The sequence below is a fragment of the Pristiophorus japonicus genome, chromosome 10 (assembly GCF_044704955.1).
Source record: "Pristiophorus japonicus isolate sPriJap1 chromosome 10, sPriJap1.hap1, whole genome shotgun sequence".
NCBI classification, from domain to species: domain Eukaryota; kingdom Metazoa; phylum Chordata; class Chondrichthyes; family Pristiophoridae; genus Pristiophorus; species Pristiophorus japonicus.
Window position 1 is genome coordinate 165,616,365 of NC_091986.1, and position 19,462 is coordinate 165,635,826.

General features: G+C 48.0%; 1 protein-coding gene across 1 annotated transcript in view; it reads right to left on the bottom strand.

Moving 5' to 3' along the window:
• LOC139274846 (2-oxo-4-hydroxy-4-carboxy-5-ureidoimidazoline decarboxylase-like) overlaps positions 1 to 13,164 on the bottom strand; it is a 38,413-nt gene extending 25,249 nt beyond the window's left edge. The window contains exon 1 of the mRNA XM_070891546.1: positions 12,990 to 13,164. Coding sequence (XP_070747647.1) covers positions 12,990 to 13,164 — 175 coding nt within the window. The remainder of the gene's footprint in view (positions 1 to 12,989) is intronic.
• Positions 13,165 to 19,462: the final 6,298 nt, after the last annotated feature.

The window sequence follows — 19,462 nt, forward strand, 5'->3', positions numbered from 1 at the left end:
GGTACCGCTCTCGCCTTGTGATGGATGGGTCGCGTCCCTGGAATCAAATAGATCTGCACTTTTGCTCCTTGGAACTTCCTGATGCCTGATTCGAACAGCGAGAGGAATTTGCTTAGGACCTGGGTACATGAGATGTCGTCGACGGACGAAAGCGCTCGGACGTCATCCCAGTTCCAGCGTATCTTTCCCAGCCAGCTCCTGCCGAACAGCGTGGGGCCATTGCCTGGTACCACCCAGAGTGGTAAATCGTGCACCGCTCCATCGTAAGAGACCTTTACGGTAGCACTGCGAATTACAGGAATCAGTTCCTTTGTGTACGTTCTGAGTTTGGTACGAATGTGAGTCAGGACTGGCCTTGAAGCCTTGTTGCACCACAACTTATCGAAAGTCTTTTTGCTCATTATGGACTGGCTTGCGCCCATGTTCAGCTCCATGGCACCGGGAGTCCATTTAATTCAACCTTCAGTATTATCAGGGGACTCTTTGTGGTAAATGTGTGCACCCCATATACCTCTGCCTCCTCGGTCTGAGGCTCTGGTTCATCATGATCCACCATGGATCTGTCCTCCTCTGGTACATGGTGGTTTGCAGGATTAGCAGTGTTTGCAGCTCACCTGTACATGCGTTGGAGGTGTCCCATTGTTCCACAGCCCTTGCAAACGTATCCTTTGAAGCGGCTTGAATGGAACCGATGATCACCCCCGCAGTGTCAACGAGATGTTAATGGCCTTGTATTCACCACCGTTGATGGCGGACTCTGAGTCATCTGCGGACGTGCAGCTACAGACGTGTTATTCCTGCCACGTACATTTCAATTCGAAAACAATGTTACTTTGTTTACAGTACTTGCTGCAGCACTAGTGTGTTGGGAAATTTGTTTGGTATTGTCACTGGTGGAGATAAACGCCTGGGCTATCGCTATGGCTTTACTCAAGGTTGGGGTCTCTACAGTTAAAAGTTTGCGAAGTATTACTTCATGGCCAATGCCAAGTACAAAGAAGTCCCTGAGCATATGCTCCAAGTGTCCTTCAAATTTGCAATGTCCTGCAAGGCGCCTTAGCTCGGCAATGTAGCTTGCCACTTCCTGGCCTTCAGACATCTTGTAGTTGTAGCACTGATACCTTGCCATCAGAACGCCTTCCTTCGGGTTTAGATGCTCCCGGACCAGTGTGCACAACTCATCGTACGACTTGTCTGTGGGTTTCGCTGGAGTGAGCAGGTTTTTCATGAGGCCATACTTTGCTGTCCCGTAAAAGGAGAGGGGATATTGCCCTTTGTTTGGCCGCGTTCGCTTCTTCTTCCAGCTCGTTGGCCACAAAGTATTGGTCAAGTTGCTCCACGAAGGTTTCCCAATCATTTCCCCCCGAAAATTTCTCCAGGATGCCCACAGTTCTCTGCATTGTTGCGTTGGTGTTCGCCATCTGTGTCTCGTTGCCAGTTGTTATGTCTTGAATAAAGAGTCAGACTAGGTACTGCAAGCTCAAAGTAAGTGTGACCACAGTCCTTTATTGCAGATCTCAGAGTGCCTCTCCAACCTGTGAGACTTCCTTATATACAGGTGTTCCCAAGGGATTGTGGGATCCCTTGGGACTCCAGGGGATAAGCCCTCTGGTGATCAAACATGGTAATTACAGGTTTGCATACATAACAGAAACAACCAAAATAAAGCTCTTCAAACTTTGACTGCTATGGCTTTTGAATTAACTTCTTTCTGTCAGCTAATACCTAGCAATGGTGGATGATTCTCATCTGCAAGCCTTGGGCAGGACAGATTTGCAAATGTTATTTGCATTGAATTTTAATATGTCTACAGTATCCCACCTATGCCATCACTTCCAGTGAAAAATATTATTGCCATTCCTACATGCAGGGATGTGTGATCATGTCCCATTTTGTGTCCATGCTCCATTTTGTGCTCCCACCCTGAAACCACCCAAAATCAGGCAGTTAAAAAGACAAAGGCCGAGAAATTTGTTTCGGGTAAATGCACAAAATGGGCAGTAATGGACGGTCGATCTGACACTGCCCATTTTGCGCCACCGTAGGACAAATCCAAGCCGGCCAATTATCGCCCCATCAGTCTACTTTCAATCATCAGCAAAGTAATGGAAGGTGTCATCAACAGTGCTATTGAGCGGCACTTATACACCAATAACCTGCTCACCGATGCCCAGTTTGGGATCCGCCAGCATCACACGGCTCCAGACCTCATTACAGCCTTGCTCCAAACATGGACAGAAGAGCTGAATTCCAGAGGTGAGGTGAGTGTGACTGCCCTTGACATCAAGGCAGCATTTGACCGAGTGTGGCATCAAGGAATTCTAGTAAAATTAAAGTCAATGAGAATCAGGGGGGAAACTCTCCAATGGCTGGAATCATATCTAGCACAAAGGAAGATGGTTCTGTTATTAGAGGTCAATCATCTCAGCCCCAGGACATCGCTGTAGGAATTCCTCAGAGCAGTATCCTCGGTCGAAGCATCTTCAGCTGCTTCATCAATGGCCTTCCCTCCGTCAAAAGGTCAGAAGTGGGGATGTTGGCTGATGATTGCACAGTGTTCGGTGCTGGGGCCTCAACTATTTACAATCTATATTAATGACCTGAATGAAGGGACCGAGTGTAATGTAGCCAAGTTTTCTATTGATACAAAGATGGTTGGGAAAGCAAGTTGTGAGGAAGACACAAAGAATCTGCAAAGGGATATAGACAGGCTAAGTGAGTGGCAGATTTGGCAGATGGAGTATAATGTGGGAAAGTGTGAGGTTATCCACTTTGGCAGGAAAAATAAAAAAGCAAATTATTATTTAAATGGAGTAGGTTACAAAATGAGGGACCTGGGAATCCTTGTGCATGGAACACAAAAAGTTAGTATGCAGCTACAGCAAGTAATCAGGAAGGCAAATGGAATTTTGGCCTTTATTGCAAAGGGGAATAGAGTATAAAAACAGGGAAGTCCTGCTACAACTGTACAGGGTATTGGTGAGACCACACCTAGAGTACTGCACACAGGTTTGGTCTCCTTATTTTAGGAGGGATATACTTGTTTGGAGGCAGCTCAGAGAAGGTTCATCAGGTTGATTCCTGAGATGAAAGGGTTGACTTATGAAGAAAGGTTGAGCAGGTTGGGCCTATACTCATTGGAGTTTAGAAGAATGAGAGGTGATCTTATTGAAACATACAAGACACTGAGGGGGCTCGACAACTTCGATGCAGAGAGAGGGAATCTAGAACTAGGGGGCACAGTTTAAGAATAAGGGGTCGCCCATTTGGAACTGAGATGAGGAGAAATTTCTTCTCTCAGAGATTTGTAAATGTCTGGAATTCTCTGTCCAGAATTCTCTGTCATTGAATATATTTCAGGTGGAGATAGACAGATTTTTGAATGATAAGGGAGTCAAGGGTTATGGGGAGTAGGCATGGGCCCAGGATCAGAGTAAAGCTGAGCCCAGGATCAGATCAGCCATGATCTTATTAAATGGTGAAGCAGGCTCGAGGGGCCTACTCCTGCTCGTATTTCTTATGTTATGTTCAATTCAATTTGCATGTCATCAGATAATGAAGCAGTCCATGTCTACAAGCAGCAAGACCTGGACAACATTCAGGCTTGGGCTGATAAGTGGCAAGTAACATTCTGCCACACAATTGATAAGCAATGACCATCTCCAACAAGAGAAAATCTAACCCCGTGACATTCAATGGCATTATCATCATCAAATTTCCCACTATCAACATCCTGGGGGTCACCACTGATCAGATACTTAACTGGACCAGCCACATAAATAAATATTGTGACTACAAGAGCAGGTCAGAGGCTGGGTATTCTGTGGTGAGTGAATCACCTCCTGACTCCCCAAAGCCTTTCCACCATCTACAGGGCACAAGTCAGGAGTGTGATGGAATACTCTCCACTTGCCTGGATGAGTGCAGCTCTAACAACACTCAAGAAGCTCAACATCATCCAGGACAAAGCAGTCTGCTTGATTGGCACCCCATCCACCACATTAAACATTCACTCCCTCCACCACCGGTGCACCGTGTCTGCAGTGTGTACCTTCTACAAGATGCACTGCAGCAACTTGCCAAGGCTTCTTCAAAAGCACTTCCCAAACCCACGTTCCCCTCCAAGTCACAAACTCTTCGTAATTCATGGCGTTAACAACTTGGATATCCATAACTTTAACAGAATGTCCTCCAAATGTTGCAGAAGTCTCTTGAGTTGTCATTGCCGGGTGGAGCTATTACCGGAGGTTACAATAGCTGTTCTCCTACTGCTGGAAATCAGTCAATTGTGGGTACATTCCTTTCAGGACTGGTTATAAAAAAGGGGTGATTTGATTATTCCGTTTTTACTCTTTCCTCATTAGTAATAAGGGCATAGCTAGAAACATACTTTTATAATCCGCTGAGATGGGAAACATGAACAATGCGCCCCGCGCCAACCTACTGCTACTCCAGATCTTAGGTGAGAAAAATGGAATCAATAAATCACCCCTTTTTTATGGTTGTTCCTATTTGTAATGCCAGATTTCTGATTGGCACTCTTGGAGGACAAGACAAACCCAATAGTTTGTCTGTATTGTGTAATTTGATCCTGCCAACTGGAAAGTAATCAAGATCTCTGCAATGTTTGTCAGGCAAGTTACTGAGTTCACTACTGGTTTCAAAGAACAGACATGGCTCACCTTGGAGCACTCACGCTGCCAAGTTCCGATTGGAAGGGGTGAGACCATCGAGGGATTTTAATATGAGGATGACAATTGGTTTTCGTGGACAATGTTCCCCATTCAAAATTTCACGCATGTGCAAAATCTCCCATTCAAAAGCATCATATGAGTGATTTCCAGGAACACGGGAACATCGTTGGTGGACCATGAGCCAATGTAGGTCAACAAGCACAAGGGCAATGAATGAATGGGGCTTGTTGCATGTTAGGACATGTGCAGCAGAGTTTTGGATGAGCTCAAATTCACTGAGGGTGGAAGGTGGGAGGCTGGCCAGGAGAACATTGGAATAGTCGATTCTGGCAAACAACACATAAATGCCCGAGTTCCTGACATATTCTCCTCGCATTCCTGACCTTCCCTCTCTCCAAGTTCATCTCTCCCCTCTCTGAGCTCCTCTCCCCCGCTGCGAGCTTTTTCCACCCAAGTGAGCTCTTTTCTTTCCTCTCTGAGCTCCACTCCCCAAGCTCCTCTCTATGCTCCTCTCCATCCCTTCGATCCCCCCCTATCCTCCCCTTTCGATCTCCTGCCCCCTTCAAACCCCTCTTACCTCCCCCTTTAAATCCCTCTCCCCGTTGATCCCCCTCCCCTTCGAACTCCTCTCCTCTCCCCCTTCGATCCCCTCTCCCCATCCCCTTCAATCCCCTCTATCCTCTCCCTTCAATACCCTCTACCCTCTCCCCTTCGAACTTCTCTCCCTCTCCCCTTCGATCCCCTCTCCCCTCCCCCTCAATCCACTTTCTCCGTTCCCTTCAGTCCCCTCTATTCTCCCCCTTCAAATCCCTCTCCCTCTCCCCTTCGATCCCCTCTCCCCTCCCCCCTTCTAGAAGTGATTTCAGACCCACAGCAATGAGGTTGTCTCTTAACTTCCCTATGAAATGGCCCAGCAAGCTACTCAGCTACAGCAAAATGCTATGAAAATGTATAAGAATAAAACCAGACGGAACATCGACCTAGGCACCAGATTCAGACATGGCAAAGGCACACCCAGCCCGGCAAAGTCCTCCTCACTAATGATACGTTTAAAATAAAGGATGAAACTGAGTACTGTGTACAATGAGCAAGTGTGATCTTAGCTCCTTTAATAAGACTCCAGAGTGCAGGTACCTCGTGGGTGGCCTGCTTATATACCGTGCTCCCAAGGGATGCTGGGATCCCTTGGGACTCCAACAGGTAGGCCCTCTGGTGGTAGTGTAATACAGGTTACAAGGGGTTAAATATATAACATCACTCCCCCGTGAAGTTAATAGTACACTTATTTACAAGGTGAGACGATCTGGGGCTTTTCGCTCCCTTGTCGATCGTCTCGGTACAAATGCAGGTGTGGGTGAGTTGGTTAGTTCTTCACTGGGCTGTTGGGCAGCCTGCCTTGCCGGGCTGTTGGGGATGGTGAGTTCAGCTTCGTGATCAACCGTGATGTCAGTTGCCACTTGTGTGTGCGTTGGAGGGTCAAAGTTGATGGTGTCTTCTTCAGGTTGTTCGTAGCTGTTGGTGAACCGCAATTTGATTTGGTCCAAATGTTTTCTGCACGTTAGGCCATTGGCCAATTTGACCTGAAACACCCTACTCCCCTCTTTGGCTCTGACCGTGCCAGCGAGCCATTTGGAACCATGTCCATAATTGAGTACAAACACAGGATCATTGACCACAATATCGCGTGACAAATTTGCGCGGTCATGGTACACACTTTGTTGATGCTGCCTGCCCTCCACGTGATCATGGAGATCAGGGTGGACAAGAGAGAGCCTTGTTTTGAGTGCCCTTTTTATGACCAGCTCGGCTGGGGTAACTCCGGTGAGTGAGTGGGGTCTGGTGCGGTAGCTGAGCAGCACACGGGATAGTCGGGTATGCAGGGAGCCTTCTGACACACATTTCAGGCTTTGCTTGATGGTCTGAACTGCCCGTTCTGCCTGGCCGTTGGATGAGGTCTTGCACAGGGCAGATGTGACGTGCTTGATCCCATTGCAGGTCATAAATTCCTTGAATTGAGCACTGGTGAAACACGGCCCATTGTCGCTGACTAGGACATCAGGCAGGCCATGCATGGCAAACATGGTTCTTAGGCTTTCAATAGTGGCTGTGGACATGCTTACAGACATTATTGCACATTCAATCCATTTTGAGTAAGCGTCCATGACAACCAAAAACATTTTGCCTAGAAATGGGCCCGCATAGTCCACGTGGATCCTCAACCACGGTTTGGAGGACCACGACCACAAACTTAGTGGTACCTATCTGGGTGCATTGCTCAGCTGAGAGCAAATGTTGCACTGGCGCACGCATGACTCTAAATCTGTGTCGATGTCGGGCCACCACACATGGGATCTGGCTATGGCTTTCATCATTACAATGCCTGGGTGGGCGCTGTACAGTTCACAAATGAACGTACCTCTGCCTTTCTTGGGCAAGACCACGCGATTCCCCACAACAGACAGTCCGCCTGCAGGGTCATTTCGTCTTTGCGCCTATGGAACGGCTTAATTGCCTCCTGCATCTCCGCTGGGACGCTGGACCAGCTCCCATGGAGGACAGTTTTTTTTACCAAGGACAGTAAAGGATGCTGGCTGGTCCAGGTCCTGATCTGCGGGCCGTAATGGGGGACTTTTTGTTTTCTTTTCGAATGCATCCATTACCATGAGCAAGTCCACTGGCTGTGCCATTTCCACCCTGGTGGTGGACAATGGCAGCCGACTGAGAGCATCTGCGCAGTTCTCTGTGCCCGGTCTGTGGCGGATTACGTAGTTGTATGCCGACAGCATAAGCGCCCATCTTTGGATGTGGGCAAAGGCATTGGTGTTAATCCCTTTGCTCTCAGAGAACAGCGATATGAGCGGCTTGTGGTCCATTTCAAGCTCAAACTTGAGGCCAAATAAGTACGGGTGCATTTTCTTTACCCCGTAACCGCACGCCAAAGCCTCTTTTTCAATCATGCTATAGGCCCTTTCAGCCTTGGACAAACTCCTGGACACATAAGCGACCGGTTTCAAAATCCCCGATTCGTTAGCCTGTTGTAACACACACCCGACCCCGTATGACGACGCATCGCAAGCTATCACTAATCTTTTGCAAGGGTGATACAGTTGAAGTAGTTTGTTTGAGCACAACAGATTTCTGGCTTTCTTAGAAGGCAGCCTCTTGTGAATTCCCCCATACCCAGTCATCTCCCTTGTGGAGTAGCGCATGTAGGGGTTCTAGCAGGGTGCTTAACCGAGGTAGGATCTTACCGAAATAGTTAAGGAGTCCCAGGAACGACCACAGCTCCATCACGTTCTGTGGTCTCGGCGCGTTTTTGATGGCCTCCGTCTTGGCATCGGTGGATCTGATGCTGTCTGCTGCGATTCTTCTTCCCAAGAACTCGACCTCCTGCGCCAGGAAAACACACTTCGAGCGTTTCAACCTGAGCCCCACACGATCCAACCAACTAAGAATCTTTTCTAGATTCTTCAAGTGCTCAATGGTGTCCCGACCTGTAACCAGTATGTCGTCCTGGAAAACCACGGTGCGAGGAACCGACTTTAGCAGGCTCTCCATGTTCCGTTGGAAGATTGCCGCGGCCGAGTGAATCCCGAACAGGCATCTGTTATAGCTGAACAGACCTTTGTGCATGTTGATGCAGGTGAGGCCTTTCAAAGACTCCTCCAGCTCCTGCGTCATGTAGGCCGAGGTCAGGTCCAGCTTGACCTAGTCTACTCTCCAGCCAGGGTCGCAAATAGGTCGCCTACCCTGGGTAGCAGGTACTGGTCCTGTCGCGAAAAACGGTTAATCATTACTTTATAGACCCAACAAATTCTAACCGTACTGTCCTCTTTTAAGTACCGGGACAATCGGACTGGCACATTCGTTGAATTTCGCCAATGCGATGATGTCTTCTCGCTGCAGCTTGTCCAGTTCAATTTCCACTTTCTCACGTATCATATATGGTACCGCCCGTGCCTTGTGATGGATGGTTCGCATACCGGGAAACAAACGGATCTGCGCTTTTGCCCCCGAGAAGCTTCCAATGCCTGGCTCGAACAACGATGCAAACCTGTTCAGAACCTGGGCGCATGTAGCATCGTCGATGGATGAAAGCGCTCGGATGTCGTCCCAGTTCCAGCGGATTTTTCCCAGCCAGCTTCTGCCAAACAATGTGGGGCCATCCCCGGCACAATCCACAGCCGGAGTTCGTGTACTGCTCCATCATAGGAGACTTTGACTTCTGCACTGCCAATTACAGGGATTAGTTCCTTGGTGTAAGTCCTTAGTTTAGTGTGAATGGGGCTGAGCTTGGGCCTGTGAGCCTTTTTGTCCCACAGCTTGTCGAAGGCCTTTTTACTCATTATGGACTGACTTGCGCTCGTGTCCTGTTCCATAGATATTGGAATTCCGTTCAGTTCAACTTTCAACATTATTGATGGACATTTCGTGGTGAATGTGTGTACCCCGTACACTTCTACCTCCTCGGTACGAGTCTCCAATTCAGCCTGATCCACAGTGGATCGATCTTCCTCTGCAACATGATGGTTTGTAGGATTTGCAGGGTTTTCAGCTCGCCTGCACATTCGCTGGAGATGTCCCATTGTTCTGCAACCGTTGCACGCATAGTGCTTGAAGCAGCATTGATGGGGCCGATGATCACCTCCACAACACCAACAAGGTGTTAACTGCCTCGCATTAACGATTGATGGCGGACTCTGGGTCATCTGAGGTCGGGCAGCAGCAGCCGGTGTGTAAGTTCTGCCATGTATATTCCTGCTTGAAAACGACATGACTTTGTGCACAGTACTGGCCGAAACCTCTTTACTCTGCGAAATCTGTTTGGTGTTGTCGCTGGTGGACATAAATGCCTGGGCTATCGTTATGGCTTTATTTAGATTCGGAGTTTCAACAGTCAACAGTTTGCAAAGGATTACCTCATGGCCAATGCCCAGTACAAAAAAGGTCTCTAAGCATTTGTTCTAGGAATCCCTCAAATTTGCAATGTCCTGTGAGGCGCCTTAGTTCGGCGACATAGCTCACCACTTCCTGGCCCTCCGACCGTTGACACATGTAGAACCGATATCTTGCCATCAAAACGCTTTCCTTAGGATTTAGGTGCTCCTGGACCAGCGTACACAATTCTTCATAGGATTTAGCTGTTGGTTTTGCCGGAGTGAGGAGATTCTTCATGAGGCCATAGGTTGTTGCCCCACAGACAGTTAGGAGGATCGCCCTTCATGTGGCAGCATTCTCATCCCCTTCCAGCTCGTTGGCCACAAAGTATTGGTCGAATCTCTCCACAAAGGCCTCCCAATCATTCCCCTTCTGAGAACTTCTCCAAGATACCAACTGTTTTTTGCATTTTCATGCAGTTGTTCATTACCTCGTCGCCAATTGATAACTTTAAAATAAAGGATGAAACTGAGTACTGTGTACAATGAGCAAGTGTGACCTTAACTCATTTAATAAGACTCCAGAGTATAGGTATCTCGTGGGTGGCCTGCTTATATACCTTGCTCCCAAGGGATGCTGGGATCCCTTGAGATTCCAACAGGTATGCTCTCTAGTGGTAGTGTAATACCGGTTACAAGGGGTTAAATACACAACAACTAACATCTGGAAACTTGTACCAAAATTGGGAGAGCTGTCCCACAGACTAGTCAAGAAAAAGTTTGACAATCATATTCTCAGAATCATAGCTTTTAGCCAATGTCCCAAACACCTCCATCACTATTCCAGGACAGACCCACCAGAGGTGGCAGCACAGTGATATAGAGTTGGAAGGGAGTGACCCTGGCAGTCCTCAACATTGACTCCAGAGCCCATGAACCCTCATTGCATCGGTCAAATATAAACAAGGAAACCTTCTGTTGATTACTTCCTACTGCCCTCCCTCAGTTGATGAATCAGCACTCCTGCATGTTAAACGCCACTTGGAAGAAGCACTGAGTGTGGCAAGGACACAGAATGTTTTCTGGGTGGGGGACTTCAATGTCCATCACTAAGAATGGCTCGGTAGCACCACTGCGGACCAAGCTGATGTGCCGTGAAGGACATATCTGCGAGACTGGACCTGCAGCAGGTGGTGAGAGAACCAACACAGGGGAAAATTTTACTTACGTCATCACCAATCTACCTGTCGTAGATGCACCTCCTTGACAGTATTGGTAGGAGTGACCACTATATAGTCCTTGTGGAGACGAAGTCCCATCTTCACACTGAGGATACTCTCCATCGTGCTGTGTGGCACTACCACCGTGCCAAATGGGATAGATTCAGAACAGATCTAGCAACTCAAAATTGGGCAGCCAAGGGGTGCTGAGACCATCAGCAGCAGCAGAATTGCATTCCACCACTATCTCTCATCTCATGTCCCAGCATATTTCTCACTCTACCATTACCATCAAACTTGGTTTAATGAGGAATGTACAAGAGCATGCCGGGCAGCACCAGGTGTATCTAAAAATGATGTGCCAACCGGTGAAACTACAACACAGGACTACATGCATACTAAGCAGCAGAAGCAGCATGCAATAGACAGAGCTAAGCGATCCCACAATCAATGCATCAGGTCAAAGCTCTGCAGTCCTGTCATATCCAGTCATGAATGGTGGTGGACATTTAAACAACTAACGAGAGGAGGAGGCTTCATGAACATCCCCAACCTCAACGATGGCTGAGCCCAGCAAGTGAGTGCAAAAGACAAGGTTGAAGTGTTTGCAACCATCTCGAGCAAGAAGTGTCGAGTGGATGATCCATCTTGACCTGCTCCTGTCGCCGACAGTGCTAGCAAGCGGCACTTACTCCCCAATAACCTACTCACCGTTGGTCAGTTTGAGTTCCACCAGGACCACTCAGCTCCAGACCTCATTACAGCCTTTGTCCAAACATGAACAAAAAAGCTGAATTCCAGAGATGAGGTGAGAGTGACCGCAGGAGTTCCTCAGCTCCAACCATCTACAGCTGTTTCATCAATGGCCTCCCCTCCATCATAAGGTCAGAAGTAGGGATGTTCGCTGATTATTGCACGGTGCTCAGTTCCATTCGCAACTCCTCAAATAATGAAGCAGAATGTGCCTGCATGCAGCAAGACCTGGAAAATATTCAGGCTTGGGCTGATAAGTGGCAAGTAACATTTGCGGCACACGATTGCCAGGCAATGACCATCTCCAAAAAGAGAACGTTTAACGAGCGCCCCTTGACATTCAATGGCATTACCACCATTGAATACCCCACTATCAACATCCTGGGGGTCACCATTGACCAGAAACTCAATTGGATCAGCCACATAAATACTGTGGCTACAAGAGGAGATCAGAGGCTGGGTATTCACCAGAGAGTAGCTCATCACCTGACTCCCCAAAGACTTTCCACCATCTACAGGGCACAAGTCAGGAGTGTGATGGAATACTCTTCACTTGTCTGGGTGAGTGCAGCTCTAACAACACTCAAGAAGCTCATCATCATCCAGGACAAAGCAGTCTGCTTGATTGGCACCCCATCCACCACTTTAAACATTCACTCCCTCCACCATCGGTGCACCGTGTCTGCAGTGTGTACCTTCTACAAGATGCACTGCAGCAACTTGCCAAGGCTTCTTCAAAAGCACTTCCCAAACCCACGTTCCCCTCCAAGTCACACACCATCCTGACTTGGAAATATATCGCTGTTCCTTTATCGTCACTGGGTCAAAATCCTGGAACTTCCTACCTAACAGGACGAGGGGAGTACCTTTACCATATGGACTGCAGCGGTTTAAGAATGCGGCTCACCACCACCTTCTCAAGAGCAATTAGGGATGGGCAATAAATGCTGGCCTGGTCAGGAACGTCCACATCCCGTGAATGAATAAAAAGAACATATTCATAACTATTGTGGTGATTAAACAGAGAAACCAGTGTTCACTCCTATTGTTCCTGTTTTTCCTGTTTTAGGTTGACTTTGAATTCCAGACATGTTTTATCCTCATTAAAAAATAGAACCACATTTTTAAGGTTCACGGTTTCTGGCATCTTTACATTGATTAACCCCTTTGTGCGATTATGATTCTATGCTAGCTCAGTCTCTGGGTCTTGCTGCGAGCAAACGCTTACCTGAAACTTTTGGAACTAACATTGAGCTCTTTAAGCTCTATATCTCCTTGAACTATGTAAGTAGTTGTATTTTTCATTTAGGTTTAACTATAGGTTTTCATCTAGCTTTTTGTTTAGTCCAACTGAAAATCTTGTACAACTCAATTGTGTATTTAACATCATCTAAACAGGTGATCATTGTGAAAATTGAGTTTTTAAATGAATATGTGAATCTTACCGGACCGAGGCAAATTATCGATAAAATCTCCAATGCTTTTTTCCAAGGCACACATCCTTGTAAAGGGGCGATCTGTCCAAACTGCAGCTGTAATCATTGGGCATGCCTCAACCACATTCCCAAACACATTTACAAACTCTTCGTAATTCATGGCGTTAACAACTTGGATATCCATAACTTTAACAGAATGTCCTCCAAATATTGCAGAAGTCTCTTGAGTTGTCATTGCCGGGTGGAGCTATTACCGGAGGTTACAATAGCTGTTCTCCTGCTGCTGGAAATCAGTCAATTGTGGGTACATTCCCTGTCAGGACTGGTTATAAAAAAGGGGTGATTTGATTATTCTGTTTTTACTCTTTCCTCATTAGTAATAAGGGCATATCTAGAAACATCCTTTTATAATCCGCTGGGATGGGAAACATGAACAATGCGCCCTGCGCCAACCTACTGCTACTCCAGATCTTAGGTGACAAAAATAGAATCAATAAATCACCCCTTTTTTATGGTTGTTCCTATTTGTGATGCCAGATTTCTGATTGGCACTCTTGGAGGACAAGACAAACCCAATAGTTCGTCTGTATTGTGTAATTTGATCCTGCCTACGGGAAAGTAATCAAGATCTCTGCAATGTTTGTCAGGCAAATTACTGAGTTCACTACTGGTTTCAAAGAACAGACATGGCTCACCTTGGAGCACTCATGCTGCCAAGTTCTGATTGGAAGGGGTGAGACCATAGAGGGATTTTAACATGAGGATGACAATTGGTTTTCGTGGACAATGTTCCCCATTCAAAATTTCACGCATGCGCAAAATCTCCCATTCAAAAGCATCATACGAGGGATTTCCAGGAACACGGGAACATCGTTGGTGGACCATGAGCCAATGAAGGTCAACAAGCACAAGGGCAATGAGTGAATGGGGCTTGTTGCATGTTAGGACATGTGCAGCAGAGTTTTGGATGAGCTCAAATTCACTGAGGGTGGAAGGTGGGAGGCTGGCCAGGAGAACATTGGAATAATCGAGTCTGGCAAACAACACATAAATGCCCGAGTTCCTGACCTATTCTCCTCGCGTTCCTAATCTTCCCTCTTTCCAAGTTCATCCCTCCCTTCTCTGAGCTCCTCTCCCCCGCTGCGAGCTTCTTCCACCCCTGTGAGCTCTTTTCTTTCCTCTCTGAGCTCCACTCCCCAAGCTCCTCTCTCAGCTCCTCTCCATCCCTTCGATCCCCCCTATCCTCCCCTTTCAATCTCCTGCCCCCTTCAAACCCCTCTTTCCTCGCCCTTTGAACCCCTCTCCCCTTTGATCCCCCTCCCCTTCGAATGCCTCTAACCTCTCCCCTTCGAACTCCTCTCCTCTCCCCCTTCGATCCCCTCTCCCCGTCCCCTTCAATCCCCTTTATCCTCCCACTTCAGTCCCCTCTATTCTCCCCCTTCAAACCCCTCTCCATCTCCCCTTCGATCCCCTCTCCCCTACCCCCTTCTAGAAGTGATTTCAGACCCACAGCAATGAGGTTTTCTCTTAACATCCCTCTGAAATGGCCCAGCAAGCTATTCAGCTGCAGCAAAATCTAATGAAAATGTATAAGAATAAAACCAGACAGAACATCGACCTAGACACCGGATTCAGACATGGCAAAGGCACACCCAGTCCTGCAAAGTCCTCCTCACTAATGATACATTTAAAATAAAGGATGAAACTGAGTACTGTGTACAATGAGCAAGTGTGATCTTAGCTCCTTTAATAAGACACCAGAGTGCAGGTACCTCGTGGGTGGCCTGCTTCTATACCGTGCTCCCAAGGGATGCCCTCTGGTGGTAGTGTAATACAGGTTACAAGGGGTTAAATACATAACATCACTCCCCCATGAAGTCAACAGTACACTTATTTACAAGGGGAGCCGATCTGGGGCTTTTCGCTCCCTCGTCGATCGTCTCGGTACAAATGCAGGTGTGTGTGAGTTGGTTAGTTCTTCACTGAGCTGTTGGGCAGCCTGCCTTGCCGGGTTGCTGGGGATGGTGAGTTCGGCTTCGTGATCAACCGTGATGTCAGTTGCCACTTGTGTGTGCGTTGGAGGGTCAAAGTTGATGGTGTCTTCTTCAGGTTGTTCGTAGCTGTTGGTGAACCGCAATTTGATTTGGTCCAAATGTTTTCTGCACGTTAGGCCATTGGCCAATTTGACCTGAAACACCCTACTCCCCTCTTTGGCTCTGACCGTGCCAGCGAGCCATTTGGAACCATGTCCATAATTGAGTACAAACACAGGATCATTGACCTCAATATCGCGTGACAAATTTGCGCGGTCATGGTACACACCTTGTTGATGCTGCCTGCCCTCCACGTGATCATGGAGATCAGGGTGGACAAGAGAGAGCCTTGTTTTGAGTGCCCTTTTTATGACCAGCTCGGCTGGGGTAACTCCGGTGAGTGAGTGGGGTCTGGTGCGGTAGCTGAGCGGCATAGTCAGGTATGCAGGGAGCCTTCTGACACACATTTCAGGCTTTGCTTGATGGTTTGAACTGCCCGTTCTGCCTGGCCGTTGGATGCGGTCTTGCACAGGGCAGATGTGACGTGCTTGATCCCATTGCGGGTCATAAATTCCTTGAATTGAGCACTGGTGAAACACGGCCCATTGTCGCTGACTCGGACACCAGGCAGGCCATGCATGGCAAACATGGTTCTTAGGCTTTCAATAGTGGCCGTGGACATGCTTACAGACATTATTGCACATTCAATCCATTCTGAGTAAGCGTCCACGACAACCAAAAACATTTTGCCTAGAAATGGGCCCGCATAGTCCACGTGGATCCTCAACCACGGTTTGGAGGACCACGACCACAAACTTAGTGGTACCTATCTGGGTGCATTGCTCAGCTGAGAGCAAGTGTTGCACTGGCGCACGCATGACTCTAAATCTGTGTCGATGTCGGGCCACCACACATGGGATCTGGCTATGGCTTTCATCATTACAATGCCTAGGTGGGCGCTGTGCAGCTCACAAATGAACGTACCTCTGCCTTTCTTGGGCAAGTCCACGCGATTCCCCACAACAGACAGTCCGCCTGCAGGGTCATTTCGTCTTTGCGCCTGTGGAACGGCTTAATTGCCTCCTGCATCTCCGCTGGGACGCTGGACCAGCTCCCATGGAGGACAGTTTTTTTTACCACGGACAGTAAAGGATGCTGGCTGGTCCAGGTCCTGATCTGCGGGCCGTAATGGGGGACTTTTTGTTTTCTTTTCGAATGCATCCATTACCATGAGCAAGTCCACTGGCTGTGCTATTTCCACCCTGGTGGTGGACAATGGCAGCCGACTGAGAGCATCTGCGCAGTTCTCTGTGCCCGGTCTGTGGCGGATTACATAGTTGTATGCCGACAGCATGAGCGCCCATCTTTGGATGTGGGCAGAGGCATTGGTATTAATCCCTTTGCTCTCAGAGAACAACGATATGAGCGGCTTGTGGTCCATTTCAAGCTCAAACTTGGGGCCAAATAAGTACGGGTGCATTTTCTTTACCCCATAAACGCATGCCAGAGCCTCTTTTTCAATCATGCTATAGGCCCTTTCAGCCTTGGACAAACTCCTGGATGCATAAGCGACCGGTTTCAAAATACCCGATTCGTTAGCCTGTTGTAACACACACCCGACCCCGTATGACGACGCATCGCAAGCTAGCACTAATCTTTTGCAAGGGTCATACAGGATAAGCAGTTTGTTTGAGCACAACAGATTTATGGCTTTCTTAGAAGTCAGCCTCTTGTGAATTCCCCCATACCCAGTCATCTCCCTTGTGGAGTAGCGCATGTAGGGGTTCTAGCAGGGTGCTTAACCCAGGTAGGATCTTACCGAAATAGTTAAGGAGTCCCAGGAACGACCACAGCTCCATCACGTTCTGTGGTCTCGCCGTGTTTTTGATGGCCTCCGTCTTGGCGTCGGTGGATCTGATGCCGTCTGCTGCGATTCTTCTTCCCAAGAACTCGACCTCCTGCGCCAGAAAAACACACTTCGAGAGTTTCAACCTGAGCCGCACACGATCCAACCAACTAAGAATCTCTTCTAGATTCTTCAAGTGCTCAATGGTGTCCCGACCTGTAACTAGTATGTCGTCCTGGAAAACCACGGTGCGAGGAACCGACTTCAGCAGGCTCTCCATGTTCCGTTGGAAGATTGCCACGGCCGACTGAATCCCGAACAGGCATCTGTTATAGCTGAACAGACCTTTGTGCGTGTTGATGCAGGTGAGGCCTTTCAAAGACTCCTCCAGCTCCTGCATCATGTAGGCCGAGGTCAGGTCCGGCTTGATCTAATCTACTCTCCAGCCAGGGTCGCAAATAGGTCGCCTGCCCTGGGTAGCAGATACTGGTCCTGTCGCGAAAAATGGTTAATCATTACTTTATAGTCCCCACAAATTCTAACCGTACTGTCCTCTTTTAAGTACCGGAACAATCGGACTGGCGCACTCGTTGAATTTCACCAATGCGATGATGTCTTCTCGCTGCAGCTTGTCCAGTTCAATTTCCACTTTCTCACGTATCATATATGGTACCGCCCGTGCCTTGTGATGGATGGTTCGCATACCGGGAAACAAACGGATCTGCACTTTTGCCCCCGAGAAGCCTCCAATGCCTGGCTCGAACAACGATGCAAACCTGTTCAGAACCTGGGCGCATGTAGCATCGTCAACGGACGAAAGCGCTCGGATGTCGTCCCAGTTCCAGCGGATTTTTCCCAGCCAGCTTCTGCCAAACAATGTGGGGCCATCCCCGGCACAATCCACAGCCGGAGTTCGTGTACTGCTCCATCATAGGAGACTTTGACTTCTGCACTGTCAATTACAGGGATTAGTTCCTTGGTGTAAGTCCTTAGTTTGGTGTGAATGGGGCTGAGCTTGGACCTGTGAGCCTTTTTGTCCCACAACTTGTAGAAGGCCTTTTTACTCATTATGGACTGACTTGTGCTCGTGTCCAGTTCCATAGATATTGGAATTCCATTCAGTTCAACTTTCAACATTATTGATGGACATTTCGTGGTGAATGTGTGTACCCCGTACACTTCTGCCTCCTCGGTACGAGTCTCCAATTCAGCCTGATCCACAGTGGATCGATCTTCCTCTGCAACATGATGGTTTGTAGGATTTGCAGGGTTTGCAGCTCGCTTGCACATTCGCTGGAGATGTCCCATTGTTCTGCAACCGTTGCACACATAGTGCTTAAAGTGGCATTGATGGAGCCGATGATCACCTCCACAGCGCCAACAAGGTGTTAACTGCCTCGCATTAACGATTGATGGCGGACTCTGGGTCATCTGAGGTCGGGCAGCAGCAGCCGGTGTGTACGTTCTGCCATGTGTATTCCTGCTCGAAAACGACATGACTTTGTGCACAGTACTGGCCGAAACTTCCTCACTCTGTGAAATCTGTTTGGTGTTGTCGCTGGTGGACATAAATGCCTGGGCTATCGTTATGGTTTTACTTAGATTCGGAGTTTCTACAGTCAAAAGTTTGCAAAGGATTACCTCATGGCCAATGCCCAGTACAAAAAAGGTCTCTAAGCATTTGTTCGAGGAATCCCTCAAATTTGCAATGTCCTGTGAGGCGCCTTAGTTCAGCGACATAGCTCACCACTTCCTGGCCCTCCGACCGTTGACACGTGTAGAACCGATATCTTGCCATCAAAACGCTTTCCTTAGGGTTTAGGTGCTCCCGGACCAGCGTACACAATTCTTCATAGGATTTAGCTGTTGGTTTTGCCGGAGCGAGGAGATTCTTCATGAGGCCATAGGTTGTTGCCCCACAGACATGTAGGAGGATCGCCCTTCATTTGGCAGCATTCTCATCCCCTTCCAGCTCGTTGGCCACAAAGTATTGATCGAGTCTCTCCACGAAGGCCTCCCAATCAGCCCCTTCTGAGAACTTCTCCAAGATACCAACTGTTTTTTGCATTTTCATGCAGTTGTTCATTACCTCGTCGCCAATTGATATCTTTAAAATAAAGGATGAAACTGAGTACTGTGTACAATGAGCAAGTGTGACCTTAGCTCATTTAATAAGACTCCAGAGTGTAGGTATCTCGTGGGTGGCCTACTTATATACCGTGCTCCCAAGGGATGCTGGGATCCCTTGAGACTCCAACAGGTATGCCCTCTAGTGGTAGTGTAATACCGGTTACAAGGGGTTAAATACACAACAACTAACATCTGGAGACTTGTACCAAAATTGGGAGAGCTGTCCCACAGACTAGTCAAGAAAAAGTTTGACAATCATATTCTCAGAATCATACCTTTTAGCCAATGTCCCAGACACCTCCATCACTATTCCAGGACAGACCCACCAGAGGTGGCAGCACAGTGATATAGAGTTGGAAGCGAGTGACCCTGGCAGTCCTCAACATTGACTCCAGAGCCCATGAACCCTCATTGCATCGATCAAATATAGACAAGGAAACCTTCTGTTGATTACGACCTACTGCCCTCCCTCA